We start from the raw sequence: 18,586 nt of genomic DNA, 5'->3' as shown, positions 1-18,586 counted from the left end.
AAGGTCAAGAAGGCAGCTTCACCATAGGATGGTGGAGCCTCAAACAGCCTGGATCCTTGAGTGGCCACAGTGAGCAAGACTTCCCCACCCCACCTCACACCCCCTGCATGCTGAAACTATGACATGAAGAAGAAATACATTTTTCTTTTTTTTTTTCTTTTCTTTTTTTTTTTTTTTGAAACGGAGTTTCGCTCTTGTTACCCAGGCTGGAGTGCAATGGCGCGATCTCGGCTCACCGCAACCTCCGCCTCCTGGGTTCAAGCAATTCTCCTGCCTCAGCCTCCTGAGTAGCTGGGATTACAGGCACGTGCCACCATGCCCAGCTAATTTTTTGTATCTTTAGTAGAGACGGGGTTTCACCATGTTGACCAGGATGGTCTCGATCTCTTGACCTCATGATCCACCCGCCTCAGCCTCCCAAAGTGCTGGGATTACAGGCTTGAGCCACCGCGCCCGGCAAGAAATACATTTTTCTTGTTTTAAGTCAGTAAGATTTGAAGGTTGTTTGTAATTACTGTGTTACCTAGCTAATTCTGATTGATATAGGTAGGAAGCAGGTTAGACACGGGGCTTTGATTTCTGCTGTTGCCGATAGTAACACAAGTGTCCAGCTTTTGGGGGTGGTAGTGGCAACCGCAGTCGTTTCTCAGTGGTTGCAATCTTGAGTTTCTATCACGGAAGGGCCATAGGGCTTGTAAAATTGGCAGTCAAATTGAACTCTTGGTACTTAGTATCCGGAGTGGCAATGGCTGTGGTTTCTCCATCAGGTGTGTGGTATGATTTGGGTATTGTTCTTAGGATCTTAGTCTCAAGTCTATTTCCCCAGCCCTCCTAACAGTTTTGAGCTAAATAATCTCTTCTAACAAATCCTTTTTCTGCTTTACCCAGAATGGATTCTATTATTTGTGAAAAAGAACTCTGACTGAGAAAATTGCTATATTTAATAATCTCAGATTCCATTGATTATAAGAGGCAAGTTATTTTATAAATGATCAAGAAAAAAGAGGGCTGGGCACTTACACCTGTAATCCCAGCACTGTGGAGCTGAGGCAGGTGGATCACGAGGTCAGGAGTTTGAAACCAGCCTGGCCAGCCTGGCCAGCATGGTGAAACCCTCTACTAAAAAATACAAAAATTAGCTGGGCATGGTGGTGTGTGCCCGTAGTACCAGCTACTCGGGAGACTAAAGCAGGAGTATCACTTGAACCTGGGAGGCAGAGGTTGTGGTGAGCTGAGATTGTGTCACTGCACTCCAGCCTGGGCAACAGAGAGAGACTCTTTCTCAAAAAAAAAAAAAAAAATTATGTATATATATAGATGTGTATATATATATATATATATATATATATATATATATATATATAAGCTAAAAAAAACTTACATGCTGTTAATTGTAAGACACATTCTGATTGCATAGTTGTTTAAGCTGGGGGAAAAAAGATTTACCTTAGAACGAATCAAACATACTATTAGCAAATGAAATTTCTCCAAATGAAATTGATAGGCAGCTGATTATAGTTTTCAAATAATTGCATAATCTGTTGGGGGAAAAGCCCTTATCCAATTCTCCTAAATGTAGAGCTCTGGGATTGTTCAATCCCAGGATATCTGTAAAACATCACCAGAAGGTGTAGTGCTAATCAGTACAGTGCCCCACAGAGAAATCCTCCGTAATGGCCCTCTCAAAACACTGGATAAGGGATCTCTACCTTGTGGCCAAAAACTAAGGCAGCCAAATTGGCTGACCAAGGAACTCCACAGCCAAAGAAGCAAATCAACAAACAGATGCCATGAGACTTCCTAGTCTCATCATTTCATTATTATTAATGGCCAAAAAAATCTATAGTAGATGATGTTCCGGGTTAGTGACTAACCCATAGTGCTTCCTTTTCACCTCACTTAATTCTCTATTTCTTCTATCTCTACATATCAGGACTTTTTCTTAGGGGGAGTAAAGATAGTTCAAAGACAGTTAAAAGGTACTGGGATTATTAGAAGCCAACTTCATACCTCATGGAGACCTCACTAGAGCATGAAGGGACATTACCTAGAGAACCTGTATCTGAAGAACGGTGGTCCTATGCTATGATCTCCAGAAGCAGCAGCTGGATGTGTCACTGAGTTGTTCTCCATTGGAAAGAAGGCGAGTTTATTGGCATTTGTATCGTGGGATGGATTATGTAGGTGAGGGCCTTTTTGGAATCATATAATAGGAAATGATGTGTATGTGTTGGACAAACAAAGGGTGGACTATATGGACAGCTGCCATTTTGCTTCTTTATGGTGATCCTTCCCCTGGAAACCACCACCTCCACTGCCCATACAGTTATCATGGTAACCAATTTGCTCTTCATCCCTTGACCACGATTGATTAGTCCAAATATAAGCATCTAAGTTGAATCAAAATATTTCCTGAAAATTTTGCAAACCAAAAAAAAAGGAGGAGGAGGAGGAGGAGGAGGAGCTGGCAGCAGCAGCCAGTCTCTTTGGTTGCCTACACAGTAAACTTTAAAACTTTAGAATTGTCTGAAGTCCCGCTTTTTACCATGTAAACTAGGAGAATATTGTAAGTCAGTCTGGGGATGGGGAGGACAGGGGCAAGGGCCAGGGAAGGAAATGGAGACAGGCAGAAATTAACAGAGATGAGACGTAGAGAGAGAACTCTTCTGGGTGGCTTTTGATCTCTCAGTTTCAATTGTTCCTGAGTCACCCTTGCCTTTAGGTTCCAGTATCTGATTATACATTTATCTTTTTGCTTAAACTAGTTCTCACTTTCCCTGGGTGAGCTCATCTATTTTTCTCATTTAACTATCACTCTTTTGCTGATAACTCACAAAATACTATCTTTAGCTTGGACCTCTCTCCTAAACCTGAAGCCTGTTCAGTAAATGGCATCACAGTATCCTTAGTCACTAACCTGGGAGTTACCCCAGACTTTTCCTTCCTGCTTACCTCCCCTATCCTCTAGACCTCTAAGTCCCACCAACAGTAGCTCCCAAATATCCTCAATGCTCTCCTTTTCTCTCCAGTCCTTTTCCACTCCATCAGTTCAGTCCCTTATCATTAATCCTTGTCTTCACTCTCAAATGCCTTCAAGCCCTCATCCCACACCATAGCCCAAATCATCCTACTAATTTCTGGATATGATCACGTTACTCTTCTGCTCAAAATTCTTCAGTGGCTCCCCACTGTTTTCAGGATAAAATCTGAACTCCTGCGGCTGGGTCACAAAATTCGCTCACATTACACTCAGATGTGCAATGATTTAAGTCTCCTCCATTTCCTATAACTAGTCTGATCTTTCTCACAATGCCCTCACCCTGCTGGGTAATGGGCAGTGGCTGGGGGGATCTAAAAGTAATCCACTCTGGTAAACTCTATAGGATCCAATAATTTATTTTAGACAGTCTCTAAGTACTTTGGTAGCTTTGGATGACAGTCTTCCCTTTCTTCTTTTCAAGATAGCATCTGGATTTTTAGGGGTCTTATGTGAATTTCATGGCCTTGGAGGAAGGCGCTTCTTAGTCATATGGTCTTTGGGGCTGTGTAGGCTGGCATTTGCTGAGATATGGTCTATCTGGTATAAATTAGTGAATAATAATCCTGAGGTAGCTATTATTACCACCATTTTACAGATGAGGAAGCTGAGGCTAAGAGAAATTAAATAACTTGCTCAAGATCACAAAGTTAGTAAGTGAACCAGGAATCAATACCGCCCCAATTCCAGTAGGCACTTAATTATATGAGTCGAGGATTCCAGAGAGAAGTTAAGGCTAGACTTGGGAGCATTGGGAGTCTTCATGATAACTTCAAGGATGTGATCCTCCACGGAGAGCATGTAGAGCGGGATGAGAATAGGTGACAATCACTGGCCTATAAGCGTCGGGGAGGAAGAGGTCTACCTCACTGCTCCTGTCCAAGCTATCTTCTTCTTACGGGAGCTTTTAGGATGGCGAGCTAGGACTTCCACCATACCTGCACCTATTCCAGCCAGGGCGGAACCATTGCTCATTTCTGTCCCAGGCTCCCCAACAGCCTGGCAGCAAGCCTGCGACCAACACTGGGTGGGAACTCAGTAAATGTGTCCAAAGAGCCTACTTTGCCAGAGACTTTCACACCTCGTAGGGCCAGGGAACATGCGGCCCTCTAAAGTGGGAATGCGAGTCCACACCCAGGTGGCAGAGGCAAGTGCGGGACTGCACCGTAGGCGGTTCCCTAACTGAGGAGGTTCAGTCTCCTGCCAGGGTTGGGGACGCGGGGCCTTCTCCCGAAAGACAAGCTTAGAGACCTCTCCCAGATACAGAGGGGTGGTTTCCTCAGATGTGGAAATGCAGAGGCCTTGGCCTTTCTTGAATGCCGGGTGTACAACCCTGCCAGGTGCAGAGTGCAAGAAATCCCTACGTAGGGGTAGGCCTCGCCCCCTTCCCACCCCATCCCCTCTCCCAGGAAAGACGCTGGGCCAGCTACTCCTTCAGCCCCACTCCCGCCCCACGCCGGCACCAGAGGCTGGCGGGTCGCCACCCCAGCACACCACCAATGGCGCGGGAACCGGGGCTCGGCCCGCCAATTGAGTGGCAGCAGCGGTGCGAGGATGGCTCCGCCCCCGGGCCGCAGGCCGCCAGACTCCCAAGAGGCGGGGCTCTTCGCTGTTTTTGCTGGCTACCGAACCCGGCCGAGCCCAGCCGAATGCAGCCGAACGCAGCCGAGCCTAGCCGAACGTAGCCGAGCCCCGCCGAACCCCGCGCAGCTCCCGCCGCCGCCGCCCGAGCGGTGCCGAGCGAGCGAGCAGCCGCGGCCGCGGAGGAGGTGCGGCCCTAAGGGGAGGAGGTGCCCGCTCGCCGCAGACCGCCCGCGGCAGAGGCCGCCCCGGTCGCGCCGCGGCGGGAGCGGCCGGCGGAGGCTGCGCGGCAGAGGGGGAGGGCCAGGGGAGCGGACGTCGCCTCTGCTGGCCTCCCGCCTCCCGCCGCCCCCCGCCCATAGGCTCCCGAGCCTCAGTCGGCGCCTAGCATCCCGCTGCCCCGGACCCTCCCGCGGGCGCGCACCAGGCTTAACTCAGGTAAGGAGGGCCTCCCGCCACGGGCACGGGGGCCAAGAACCTGGACCCGAAGATGGAGATAAAGAGACAGAGACACACAGCCGCTGAGAGAGACGGACACAAAGAGACACAGGAACCCCTAAAAAGACCCCACGGAGAAGGGGAGAGGGACACGTCCATGGGAACATAGGGGGACAGCCTGGAAGAGAGAGACAGAGAGACACAGAGACTGATGCAGAGATACACAGAGAAACGAGACATACAGGAGACACACTCAGAGATGGGGACACACGGAGAGACAGCCACACACACACAGAGGTAGGTGTGCAGAGGCACAGGCACACATCCAACGGAGGGACAGGGAGACGCCAGACACACACACCTGACTCAGAGAGGCAGCCCCTCATGGAGACACACAGCCCTGGATGCAGAGCCTGCACATGCAGGGCCTCACAAAGTTCCCTCTGTGCAAGCTGGCGCCTCTGGAGGTCTCCTGGTCGGGCTGGCTGGAGTCCTGGGGAGAGGAGGTGCCCAGGCCACACCGGAGCTGCTCACAGCCCGCATCCTCTTGGGCCGGGGGCTGCCTGGGTCCGACCTACCAACAGAGGGCTTTTGAGGGCTGCAAGCTTGGTGGGCAGGGCCAGGGCGCCCACCAGGTCTAAGGAGAATGAGATGACAGCTGCCTACTCCGGCTTCCCCACGCTGGCTACACACTCATTCAGGTGCCCAGAACCAGGCCTTTAGGTGGGGGTGCTGGCTCTGTGGGGTATTTGAGCCTGTTGGGACCCAAGGTGTTTCACCAGGGAGGCCAGAAATGTGGGAGGAAGGCTCTCTTCCCTACTCCTGTCCTGCTAGGCCTCACCCCACCCTCCCTCCTCACCACACTCTCCTTTTCTCTGTACCCCCAACAGGCTCAGGACTGCAGGTAGACATCTCCTCCGCCCAGGAATCACGCAGACAGCACAGCCTCCTCAGAAGGCCAGCCATACCAGAGTCCTGCCTCGGCATGGGCCTCACCATCCAGGCAGCTCCACTGTCTGTGCTGGTCTGAGGGTGCCCGTCATGGGGGCAGCCATCTCCCAGGGGGCCCTCATCGCCATTGTCTGCAACGGGCTTGTAGGCCTCTTGCTGCTGCTGCTCTGGGTCATCCTCTGCTGGGCCTGCCATTCTCGCTCTGCCGACGTTGACTCTCTCTCTGAATCCAGTCCCAACTCCAGCCCTGGCCCCTGTTCTGAGAAGGCACCACCACCCCAGAAGCCCAGCCATGAAGGCAGCTACCTGCTGCAGCCCTGAAGGCCCCTGGCCTAACCTGGAGCCCCGGACCTAAGTCCACCTCACCCAGAGCCTGGAATTAGGATCCCAGAGTTCAGCCGGCTGGGGGTCCAGAACTCAAAGTCTGCCTGCTTGGAGCTGGACCCAGCAGTCTAGAGTCTAGCCAGCCTGGCCCCAAGAGGAGCTCAGTGGACCAAAGAGATGGACCTGGGGTGGGGGCTTATGAGTTGGTGCTAGGACCAGGGCCATCTGGACTATGCTCCATCCCAAGGGCCAAGCGCCAGAAGCCGGTTTCACTCTTTCCCTAGGCTAAGCACCTCTAGGCCCTCTAGGTTGGGGAAGCAAACTGGAACCCATGGCAATAATAGGAGGGTGTCCAGGCAGGGCCTCTCCCCTGGTCCTCCCACTGTTTGCTGGATAATAAATGGAACTATGGCTCTACCCTGAGATTTTCTTCTCTTCCTGAGGGCCCTGTGGTAGCAAAATTAGAGGTGTGGGGTGGGTTTCCAGACAGGTTTATTTGTGCAAAGTTAGAGGGGTAATGGTTGAAGGCCAAGTCCTGGGGTGAGGTGCTAGAACCTTAAGGAGCAGAATAAGAAGATGCTGGGACCTGATCAGGGGTGGGGTCAGATGCTGGGTGCTAAGGCTGAGCTGGGTACCAGGGTCAAGCACTATGAGTACTGGATTCAAGTGATGAGACTGAGGCTAGGCCCTCAGGTCTTGGTTTTCACTTCCCTCACCAGGTTCAGCAGTTTGTCCAGTTTCGCAATCTCCACAGCTGGACCCTTCTGCACCTCCTGCCCCTTCTTTTCCTGGAGAGAGGGAAAGCGTACATGGGAATGGTGACAGATGGGCTACGTCTTTCTGGGTCCCAGCACTGTCTCCTCTGCCCAGCCTGTCCAGCTGTGCCCTACCCCTCCCCTGCCCAGTAAATTCTGGATCCCTGCCTCCCCTCTCCCCAACTCAGGTTAAGTGGCAAAGGGGCTCCGGTGACAGCTTGCAAAAAGGAGTCCAGCTCTGGCTTGAACCTCAGATGGACATGGGGTCTTGACGCTGGCAGGAGTGGGAGAAGGCATCCTTCCCCTAACCCTCAGAGCAACAGCCTTCCAGGCCAGAGAGATCCAGCTCTTTGAAGGCAGGGGGCTGACTGCTGGCACCATCCTTACCATGGCATGGTCCCTGGCTGAGTCCTATCCAGGAGCTAATGGGTATGTGTTTGGGGAGGGAGGGGCTGTGGACAGAGCCTCAGGGGCCCCCACCTAGTCCTCTCACATGATGGTTTCAAGTCAGGTTGGCAGTGGGTGCCATTTGGGGCCAGGCCTGCTGTGTCAGACATACCCAGGGTTGGGGAGAGTGTCAAGAGACTCATAAGGGAAGAGGGAATAGTCCATATGACTCCAGGTGTTGTTGGCTGAGGCTGTCCCTCAGAAGACCAGATCCTGAGTTTTTGACCCCTCACCCCACCTGCAAAGCACTCTATTCCTTCCATTGTAAGCTGGACACTGGTGTGTGTGTCACCCACAGGTCCAGTGAACTCCTTGGCAAACCAGCACCAGTCCCACCCTCCCTACTGTCCAGGCAGTGGGCTGAGGGCTATGCTGCGACAGGCTGGGCAGCTGTCATTTCCCCATTTCCTGCCTTCTCTCTGCTCCTTGGCTCCCATCCTCTTAACCACCTGTGCCCACTGTTCACTGACACCTACCCCAGCCTTGCCTTGGTCTGGCCAGGGTTGTAAAGGGGATGTGGGGGTGAGTGCAGGGCTAGTAGGTCCCTCCCTAGCTCCTTTCTGGCTGCTGATACCATGTGGAGCTCAGATTTCCCCCTGGTGTGACCCCGGTACCTGCTCCCAAATCTCCCCATCCCCTTGCAGCCCAGTGCCTTTTTGCCACTACCCAGCTCACCTCTACTCTCTCCAGGCAGAGGACAAAAAGCTCTTTTTCTCTCTCTCCCCACTCTCCTTCCTGAATTAAGCTTGGGTTCTCTTCTTGGCTTCACCCCATCCCCTGGGAGTTAGGAGACCTGGTTTTAGTTCCAGCTTTGTCATTAACTCTCTATATGACTTTGGGTAAGTCCTTTGCCTTTCCGAGCTTCCATTTCCCATCTATCCTATAGTTAGAGAAAAGTCCTTGGCTTTTGACACGTTGGGCTCTTGACAGCCATCATGGGAGCTCCCTGGGCAGGGTAGTCCAGGCCTCAGTGGGGAAACCCTTTGGAAAGGGTAGGGAGCCTACAGCTCATACAGGAAGGGCAGTGGGGATGCCCAGAGGATTTCATTTTGCATGAATCACTTGGCTGATTGGGTCATATGGAAATTTCACAGGAGCCTTTAATCCACTCAAGCACCCAACAGCCCCCAGCTGTCCCTGCTCAGAGACGTAGGTCCCCAAAGATACAGAGTTTGGCTCTCCCAGCCATGACTGACCCTTCTCTGAGGGAAACTGAAACTGTGGGAGATCCTTACCTCCCTGGATCAGAGTGGGCAGGGCAGGCTCTCACTCATGTCTACCACCCTCATGGTGTCATGGCCATAACCTTCCCCCAAAGAATGACCACCATCCCTCCTAGAGGGTTGTCCAACTCTGCCAACTTCAACCTGGGTCTCTTTTCTCAGAAAATTAGGAACAGATTTTATCTGTTGCACAAATTGTGCTGCCTCCTTCCTGCTCCTTGAGGCCAACTAGCTGGGCTCAGCAAAGAGATTCAGACCATGCCAGACTCCCTCCCTCCCTTCAAGCCCACCGCAGCCTCTGGGCCACAGCTGCAGGCGCTTAGCAGCCTTTTGAGTATTTATAGCCAAGTCCACCCCCTCCCCCAGCTGGCTACAATTACAGGGCGGCCACACTCCCAGGCCTTGCCTCCCTGGCCATGGTGAGGAATAGACCAAGCCAGCACCAGAGGAATGGTGCAGCAGTCCCTTCCTTTGTAGGAGCACAGTTCTGGGAAGTCAGTAGTTGAAAGACACAGGCCCCTGCCACTGCCTCAAACTGCAGTAAATGCCTCAAATTGTCAGGAGGGATGGTCATCAGGGCAAGCTGGCCCAGTCCTGATCCTGGCCCAGAACCCGGCAGAAAGCAAAGAGCCATCTATACTCTTAGCACACAAATGGGCAGGACTGGGCTCTGGGTTTTTGGGCTCAGGATTCTAAGGCCTGGGCTGCAAAGTCTGGGTTCATAAGTCTGAATGTGGACTCAGGTCTAAACTTTAAGATCATCGTTTGGGCTCCAGACCTATATTTGGGGGCCCTGGGCTCTGGGCGGGGTCTCCTGATCATTGGAGATCCTGGAAACAGGAACCAGAGCTGAGAAGGAGGACTGCATAGCTGCTACCCTAGTTACCCTCCTCATGGCTCATTTCCTTCCTCTCTATGTAAACCCACAGCTCCCAGCTCAGGGACCATTGGAGCTGAAGCCCTATGAAAGCCCAGCCAATGAGGCAGTGGCTGAGTCCCAAGCCCCCTGCCTGGGTGACCCACAGCATTTCTACTGGGAAGGAATCAATGATAGCCCCACATTTGCCTCCGTAGGCTTCAGATCCACCTGCTTACTGGATGGCTCCACCTGGGAGAGTCCCCTGGGGCCCCACAGGTAACTCAAATGCAGCGTGTCAAACTGCTATTTTCTCACAAACCTGCTTCTTCTCCCATGAGCCTCATTCAGGCAATGACACCATCCTTACCCTGGCTCTCCCAAGCCAGAAACTGGGGGTCACCCTGGCTCCTCCCTTCTGTCATCCCCACCCTCCTGGAGACTTTAGCTCTTGCAGCAGCCCAAAGTCCTGGAGCCTGTACCTTTGGCATCTTGCGCAAATTGGGCGAGAGCTTGAGGCAGATGATGTGCCCGCGGTCATCACCCACAATGATGATGGGGTGGATGGGATTGAACTGCACGTGAGTGATCTTGTTCTTCTTTTTGGCCGCCACAGGCTGGTTGCAGATGGCCTCATACTTGTTGATGGCCAAGTCAAACACGTGGGCCTGTGGAGAGGTTGGTATCGGCACACTCAGGGGTAATGGGGCCTGTCTTCCACCTCAGAGGAATCAGCCCCTGGACTTTCTGGGGGAAAGACTATAGAAGGCTAATGGCTAGCATACTGGAGCAGAAGATGGAGGGGGAATTTTGTGTCTCTGTTTATGTTTTTCCTATGGTTGAAAGAGTGAGTATAAAAAAGTTTAGGAGAACTTTTAAATCTATACAGAATTAACAATAATAGCAGCTACAGGCTGGGTGTGGTGGCTCACGTCTGTAATCCCAGCACTTTGGGAGGCTGAGGTGGGTGGATCACTTGAGGTCAGGAGTTCAAGACCAGGTTGGCCAACATGGTGAAACCCTGTCTCTACCAAAAATACAAAAAATTAGCTGGGCATGGTGGCACATGCCGATATTCCCAGCTACTAGGGAGGCTGAGGTGGGAGAATCACTTGAACCTGGGAGACAGAGGTTATAGTGAGCCAAGATGGAGCCACCGTACCCCAGCCTGGGTAACAGAGTGAGATCCTGTCTCAAAAAAAAGAAAGAAAGAAAGAAAGAAACAAAAGAAAAGAAAATAGCAGCTACCATTTGTTGAGCACTTACTAAGTACTAGACTCTGAGCAAGTGCATCACATGGTTGCATCGCCTCATTATGTTCTCCACAACCACTCTGTAAGGTGGTTCTGCTATCTTCATTTTAAAACCAAGGAGTTAGAGGCTCTTAGAGGCTAACTTGCTAGTAAGTGACAGAGCCAGGGTTTACACCAGTTAATATATACAAAGTGCAAAGACAGTGCTTGACATGTGAGTGGTCAATCAATGTTGGGTGTTACCTTCACCACACCCTAAGACCAAACCACTATCAACTCTGGACAACTGTGCCAGCCTCTTAACCAGTCTCCCCACTTCCACTCTTGCCTTGCTACAATCCATCCTCCAGACAGCAGCAGGCTTACCTTGAAAACACTTACAATCCTTGCACAGACTCCCTTGGCACTATAAATAAAATCCAGATCCCTCACTCTAGCCCACCTCCCCACTCTCACCTCATGTTATTGCCCCTTGCTTACTAGATTCCAGCCTCACTTGCCTTCCTGTTCCTTAAACCCAAGGCTCATTCCCACCTCAGGGCATCTGCCCCAGCTGCTCCCTCAAGGTGGCCTGCTCCCCTGCCCCATCTCTACATGCCTCCTTGCCAGTCAGCTCTCAGCGTGAGTGTCACCTCTTCAAAGAAGCCTTTCCTGACCACTGCATCTAAGAGACCACCCAGTCCTTTTCTTTTTTCCCTGTTTTTCTTTTTTTCTTTTTCATTGCCTGGTCTCTGTGAACCTCTTTCTCTTTTTAATAAAATAGCTTAATTGAGATATAATTCACATACTATAAAATCCACTCACTTAAAGTATAAAATTCTTGGTTTTAGTATATTCACAGCTGTGCAACCTATGCTACAACATATTTTACATTTTCGCTGCCCTAGGCCACACAAACTGACTTTCCATCTCTATACATTTGCTTGTTTTGGATGTATTCTGTAAATGGAATTATACAGTATGTGGTCTTTTGTGACTGGCTTTTTACACTACGAATGTTGTCAAGGTTCCTCCATGTGGTAGCAGGGATCAGTACTTCATTCCTTGTCCTTGCTGACTAATAATCACCAAGGAGACACTATATTTCATTTATCCATTCAGCAGTTGATGGACACTGGGTTGTTGCCACTCTGACTGTTATGGGTAATGCTGCCATGAACATTTATGTTTACATATCACAATCTTTTATTAATAATTCTCTGCCTAGCACTTTATACTGGAAGTTTTGTTGTTGCTTTTTGCATCTTTCCCTTCATTAGATAAGCTCCACAAGAGAAGGTATCTAAGTCACCAAGGTCCAGCCTGGAGCTAGGCACCATCGCTGGCCCTGAGTAGCCATCTGTTCCCAGAATAGATGACTGACAGACTTAGGATGATGCCCTCATCACTGCTTTCTTTCCTTGGGGCAGCCAGTGCTTCTCAGTTTATATCAAAGTCCACAGGGAAAATGCGTTTGCATCCAACAATGTGCTCACAAGATGTTTATTACTGAGCTCTCACCAATTCTCAGTGTTGACTAGCCCCCTCCCACTTCACCCCTCAGAATCAGCTTGCACACTTCCAGGGATGGAGACTTCACTACCTTATAGATACTATTGAGTCACTGATCAATTCTGGCTCATACATTTCTCCTTACATGGAGCTGAGCCCTGCCCACCCCTAGCTCCCCACCACAGAGCAGAAGATATAACTGCTTTATGGCATCTCATTCCCCAGAGCACTTTCTCCTCCAAGGTGAACAGCCCCATTCCCTCCTTGAGGCCTCATGGGATGAATGAGCCCTTCTTTGGCTGGGCCTTGGATGGCTTGCCCCTTTAAAATACACAGTCCTTGTGTCTCACCTTCTCCTTCCTGACCTCATCATGGAATGGGCTCTCCATCAGGGAGGCCCTGAGATACTGCACCTGATCTCTAGTAGGGACTCAGTGAGGAGGTCAGTACAATGCCACTCACCTTCCCATCTGTGGTGACAGCTGCGAACACAGTAGAAGAGTATGGTGCCCAGGCCACATCGCCCACAGCTGAGTTCAGGTCATAGATGAACATCGGGGTCCTGCAGTGGTGGAAGGTGGAAAGCCCATAGCACAGAGATCTCATAGTGCCACAGCCTGGGGGAGGGCCCAGGGCAGAGCCAGGAACAGGCCCCTCACTTGATGGTATGGTCCCAGATCTTCACTGTCCAGTCGGAGCTGCAGGACATGAAGACCTTGGTGTGGTATGGGTTCCAGGATACAGCGTCCACTGCCATGTTGTGGGCATCATAGGTATCAAGAAATTGGCTGGAGTAGGATTTAGAGCACTGGTAGGGGAGGGGACAGGAGTCAGAAGTGATAGAAAGGTCAGCAGCCACCACTCTTCTGGGGGCCTGGAGGATCTGAGCCTTAGCCTCCACTCCTGTCCTTACCCCACATTGCATCCCAGCTGAACTGGGGCCAACCTCATGGCTGCTCCTCCCACCCTCAGCACACCTGGGGGAAAGGAAGGGCTTGAGGATCTGAGGATTCAGGACAGGCAGGGGAACCTTCCTGCAGGATGAAGGAAAGGGCTATAGTCTGCCCAGTGCTCCAGATGTGGAGGCCTAGCCAAGCCATGTCCTGGAGAGCTGGGGTGGGGCTGGGTACCCAGAGTTTTCCATTCTCTAGCTCCCTCCAGACTGCCCATGCTGGGACCACCTGGCCAGGATTCCAGGCCAGGCAGAAAAGGCCTTCTCTCCTTAACAGAGGGCACAGCATGTATCAGGCCCGGGGGGAGGTATGGTCTGGCCATCTTCCAGGCCAGGGTCCACGTGCAGCCCAGACATCATCCTTGCAACAGTGATAAACATCCCACCTTGTCCAGGCAAGAGCAGGTGCAGAGCCAGAGCCAACTTGGATCTCCAGATTTCCTATTCTGTTTCTTGCCCTGACCAGTGTGCCCCTCTCCCTCCCTCCAGGAGACAGTGTGACTGAGGAGTCTCTCATTACTCCTGCCTCTCTTGGGCCGCCAGTGGGAGGGGTGAAGAGAGGGTGGGGACTTCTTTTGCATTCAGACTAGCTCCGGCTGGGCCTCAGGGGCTCCCGAGAGGCTGCCTGTAATTAACATTCTAAGTCTTTGAGCCTAAGAAAAGCTGGTAGCAGAGCTATTTCTGGATGGATGGAGGTTCAGAAGGATGTTCACCTACTACCACTGAGACCTTGTAGAAACTGACCGTGAGGTTCCATCCTGTTGGCTGGGATGTAGTCAGTATTCAGAGAAAATTCTGGCCTTCAAAGCTCAACTCAAGTACAAATCTTCTCCAGGAAGTTTTCCCAAAATGTTCTAACTCCCCCAACTAGAGTTCCCACTTCTACCCCAACTCCCAGGAAGGGAGGGAGGACCTGGAGGAAAAGATGCGGGCCTGGGCTAAAGCCACCCTCTAGATTCTCCATCCCCTTTCCTGCATTAGCCCTTATTCCTACCACCCAAGCAGGTCAAGAAATATATTCTCTTCCCTCAAGAGGCTTTCTAGAACTGATGGGAACTAAAATCCATCAAAACAGGATCTGTTGAGAACTCTAAGTTCCCAGCTGCTCAGGTCTAAGTGGCCCTCTAAGGAGCTGGCACAGGGCGGTCTCACCTTATAGATTTTTCCCTCCTCTGTGCCCACTAGGAACAGGTAGTCAATTTCTTTGTGGAAGTCAAAGGCAGTGCCACAACCTTGGGAGAAGAGGGAGGAGCAGGCTTAGCCCAGTGCTGAGAAGGAGGCTCCCAGCACCTCCCCTCCTCAGCAGAGGAGCTCAGCCCAGGCACTCTCGGTGCAGGAGTCAGCGCAGGACAGACTGAACATGGGCCCCTGTAAGAGCTGGGACCAGGCCAGGCAAACAGAAACCAGCCCTCTGGTCTGCTTGTCCCAGGCAGTTAGGATTCTGCAAACAGCCAGGGGTTCTGCAGACAGGAATGGGGGCCTGGGTTAACAAGGAAAGGATTGAGTTAAACAGGGTCAGGGTCAGGGTAAACAGGGACAGGGTCTGCAAACAGGGACATGGTCTGTGCCAATAGGGATATAGTCTGCATAAACAGGGTAGGAATTGAGTAAACAGGGACGGGATCTGGGTAAACAGGGGACTGATCTGCATAAACAGGGTTGGATCTGCATAACAGCACCTGATCTGCATAAACAGGAACAGGGTCTGCAAACACAGGGATGGGAGCTGTATAAACAGGGAGGGTCTACACACAACCAAGGGCTCAGTAGACAGGGCCAGGCCTTCCTGTTACATCCTCTTGGGCTCTGGTACAGGTTGCGGACAGAACGCTCAGTCAGGGGAAGGACCACTGTCACTGACCCTCACTGGGCCTGAATGACCTGGCCAGGCCTGGAGGAGGAGGCTGGGGTTCCTACCCACTGTGCGCAGCTGCAACCCCTCAGGAACTTCCATGGTGCTGCCTTCCAACTTCAGCTTGATGACATCTATGTGGACCAGCTCGCTCTGTAATCACAGAGGGATGTGGCGGGAGGGCACGTGGGTTGGGCAGGATCAGCAGGGCTGGGGGCTGCCCTTTGCCATTTAGCTCCCCGCCTCCCCACTCACACCCATATGACCCTCTCTGGGAAACAGGCACCTTTACGAGAGTCCAAGACACAATCCTGCCATCAGATGACACAGAGAAGAAGTTAAGGTTTTGGTCCATGTCATCCTTCTGCCACTTGACCTGAAACATCCCAAAACATGAGCTCTGGGACTCTGCTAGGGTGTTGAGTTATGTCTGTGGGCAGAGCAGGGCTCCCCAAGCACCCATCTGAGGCTCAGAAGTGAGTTCTGGGAGCCCATTTCTCAGAATCCCATGATTGGTCCTCTCTCCCTCCTTCCATCCATCTCTGTCTCTCATTCCTTTCTCCTTGACTATCCTGAGGGAATAGTGCCAGTCAAAGCATTGCCTTAATTTACTGGGTTGGCAGTGGAGGTACCCAATCCCTCCCTGGGTTGGGTTCCAGGAGCCCCATTGCCAAGAGAAGGAAGTGGCTATGGGTTCAACCACCTTACATAAATAAACATAACCTGGAAAGAACAGGGCCCATCAACCAGTTTCCTGTTTATAAAACAGGAGTCATAATAGTATAGGTTTGTCATGAGAAATAAATAACATATGTGAAGCCCTTATGTCAGAACATTGCACATATTATGTGTTCAATACATGATAGCTAATGTCCTCATTAATACCATTATCCTAGGAATCTAGGTGCCAAGGTTCTGCAGGGGCCTTTCCCTGCTTGCTTGTGGAGGCTGGAGAGGAGCAGGCCCTGAGTCTCCTGCCCACCTCTTCCAGGGTTGGCCTTTCTCTAGGAAGTGTCTCCTCTGTTCCCACCTTTCCTTTGCTACTAACTCCTGCTCTCAGAACTTTGCTCCCAGTCCCAGATTTGAGCTGTGTGTCTTCATCTGCAAATCGGGGTTAATTATCTTGCCCCACCCATCTTCTCAGGGCTGGAAGCAAACATATGGGAAAGTGTTTTGGAGACAGAGCTGTTGTCTTATGAAGATGACACGCTTGAGACTCAAGTTTCTGTTGCCAGATGTGGAGGCCTGGCCAAGCCATGTCCCAGAGAGCTGGGGTGGGGCTGGGTGCCCAGAGTTTTCCATTCTCTAGCTCCCTCCAGACCGCCCATGCTGGGACCACTGTCCTGTCCCCTCCCTCTGTCACAAGCAGAGGACCAGTGAGGGAGGCCAAGAACCCAGTGCCATTGCCTGCTGCCTATAACTGCAGCTGTCACCAGGGTTGTTGGGGACTGAAGTCGAGAATGGGTTGTTTCTCCCCAGCCAGCCCAAGGCCTGATGGATTGGAGTTACAGGAGGGGGGCTGAGTCCTGTCTTGGCCTGTCCAGGCAGCTGGCTGGTTTGCACTTTCACTGGACTAGAGAGCACCACAGAGCCTGTGAGGTCTAAGTCAGAGCCAGCCCTAATATTGAGACCACTTCCCCTTCTGTGTAAAGGTGGGCCTTTTAAAGCAGGGAGGGGACAGGGGGTGTCAAAGGCCAGGCTGTAAGAGGCGCTAGGGAGCTGCAAAGGGAAGTGTTTAATGAGCAGACGCCAGCACTGCATGGAAATTGTATTTCACACCCCACTTAGCGGCCTGATGCCCAGTGGGGGGTGGTGTGTGTGTATTTGCAAGTGACTGTGTATGTGTGTGTGTGCAAGTCACATACCTGCTCCTGGGGTGGAGGTCGGTCAGTAGGAATAAAGCAAAAGAGGGAGGGTGGTAAGTGAGGTTAAGAGAATGAATGAATTCCCAGGGACCAGGTGGTAGGGAGGAGCTGGAGCCTGCTTAACTAATTTATTCTCTTCTGCCTTATTTGATTAGGGCAGACCTGCTTGACCCTAGTCTCTTGCTCATAGATCCTTCCTGCCTCCTTCCCCAGAACTGCACCAGCATGTGCATCTTCATGTCGCGCGCGTGCACACACACACACACACACACACACAAACACACACACACACACACACAGTGTTGCTGGTTGAAGCTTCACTGTAGGGCTTGCACAGAGCTGGCTATTCAGGCAGGCTCCCTGGAGAAGAAGCCTGTGCTGTGGGACAGGAGCCCAATCTTCTTAGAACAGACAGTCCTCTCCTTGGCTCCAAAACCTTCCATGGCTCACCACAGCCAACAGAACAAACTCCTTCTGCCTCAGCCTGGCATTTGAGATCTAACACAACCTCTCTGGCCTCCCCCAAATATCTCTGACACAGTCCCGTTACGTGGGACTTAGACTCTGATGTCTCTGACATCTCATTCAACAGCCTGGCTCTCCTTCAAGCTCCAGGCTCATATAACTGACTGCCTGGAGGACGCCTCCCTCTGGGTGTCCCTTCGGTTTCTTGTATTAATTTCTGGCCAAACCTGTTTTTCTTCTGCCATTTCTCACTTCTGTGGATGGCCTACTAAGCACCTCAAATCCAGGCAGCATCAATTCTTCCCTTTCCCCATATCTAATCAATTATTTCCTTCTATTGATTTTACTACCCCACCAGCTGTCAACCCTGTCTTCTCATTTCTGTCTCCACTGCCCCTGCCCTAGCTCAGGCTTCAAAAATGCTCATGCTGCAGTCATAGGATCTATCCAAGAGACAAATGTGGCCATGTTACTCCTCTGCCCCAAACTATCTGATGGTTGGGCAGCAATTTCCAAACTATGGTCAGGAGGTAGAGGGAATGATAATAGGGGACCCTCAAGCAACCTGGTCCTACCAGAGCACCACTCTCATCTTTTTAATACATTGGGCTTCTGCATGAACACTTCGCTTGAAACCACTGACCCAATGTCTGAGCATCTTAACTTAATAGATAAGCACAGGGTGTTTCAAATGATGTGTCACTTCCCAACAGGCCACTCTTCTTGATGCCCCATGTCATTGCACATGTGGCCCCCTCTGTACCCTTCTTCATCTCACTAACTCTCCTCCCTCACAATCCAGCTTAGGCGTCACTTCCTCTAGTCTTTAATATACACTTGACCCTTGACCAACAACTTTGAACTACATGGGTCCAATCATACACAGGTTTTCTTCTGCCCTTCCACCCCTGAGATAGCACGACCAACCCCTCCTCCTCCTCCTTCTCAGTCTCCTTAATGTGAGGATGACAAGGATGAACACCTTTGGGATGATCCACTTACATTTAATGAACAGTAAATATATTTTCTTCCTTATGGTTTTCCTAATAACATATTTACTTGCTTAATTATAAGGATAGAGTATAAAAAACATACA

The 18,586-nt window shown here is 51.2% G+C and overlaps 2 protein-coding genes across 3 annotated transcripts in view; one reads left to right on the top strand and one right to left on the bottom strand.

Annotated features, from left to right (window-relative positions):
• Positions 1–4,779: 4,779 nt before the first annotated feature.
• On the top strand, positions 4,780–6,748 carry ENHO (energy homeostasis associated). The gene is made up of 2 exons (XM_003943839.3): positions 4,780–5,056; positions 5,947–6,748. Exon 2 carries the CDS (start codon positions 6,098–6,100, stop codon positions 6,326–6,328), a length of 231 nt encoding a protein of 76 aa, XP_003943888.1. The 5' UTR covers positions 4,780–5,056; positions 5,947–6,097; the 3' UTR covers positions 6,329–6,748.
• Positions 6,749–6,806: 58 nt separating this feature from the next.
• Positions 6,807–18,586, bottom strand: part of DNAI1 (dynein axonemal intermediate chain 1) — a 60,916-nt gene continuing 49,136 nt past the window's right edge. The window contains exons 14-20 of one of the 2 annotated variants that reach the window (XM_003943840.2): positions 15,447–15,536; positions 15,226–15,313; positions 14,461–14,540; positions 13,016–13,164; positions 12,819–12,918; positions 10,095–10,280; positions 6,807–7,119 (exon numbers count right to left, since the gene is read on the bottom strand). In XM_003943840.2, the coding sequence (XP_003943889.1) occupies positions 7,021–7,119; positions 10,095–10,280; positions 12,819–12,918; positions 13,016–13,164; positions 14,461–14,540; positions 15,226–15,313; positions 15,447–15,536 (792 nt within the window). In that variant the 3' untranslated portion in view covers positions 6,807–7,020. The remainder of the gene's footprint in view (positions 7,120–10,094; positions 10,281–12,818; positions 12,919–13,015; positions 13,165–14,460; positions 14,541–15,225; positions 15,314–15,446; positions 15,537–18,586) is intronic. The other variant, XM_074394995.1, reaches the window with a different exon arrangement.

This window comes from Saimiri boliviensis, chromosome 2 (genome assembly GCF_048565385.1).
Source record: "Saimiri boliviensis isolate mSaiBol1 chromosome 2, mSaiBol1.pri, whole genome shotgun sequence".
Taxonomy (NCBI): Eukaryota; Metazoa; Chordata; class Mammalia; order Primates; family Cebidae; genus Saimiri; species Saimiri boliviensis.
The sequence above is the reverse complement of the archived record's forward strand: the minus strand, read 5'-3'. Positions and strand labels throughout refer to the sequence as shown.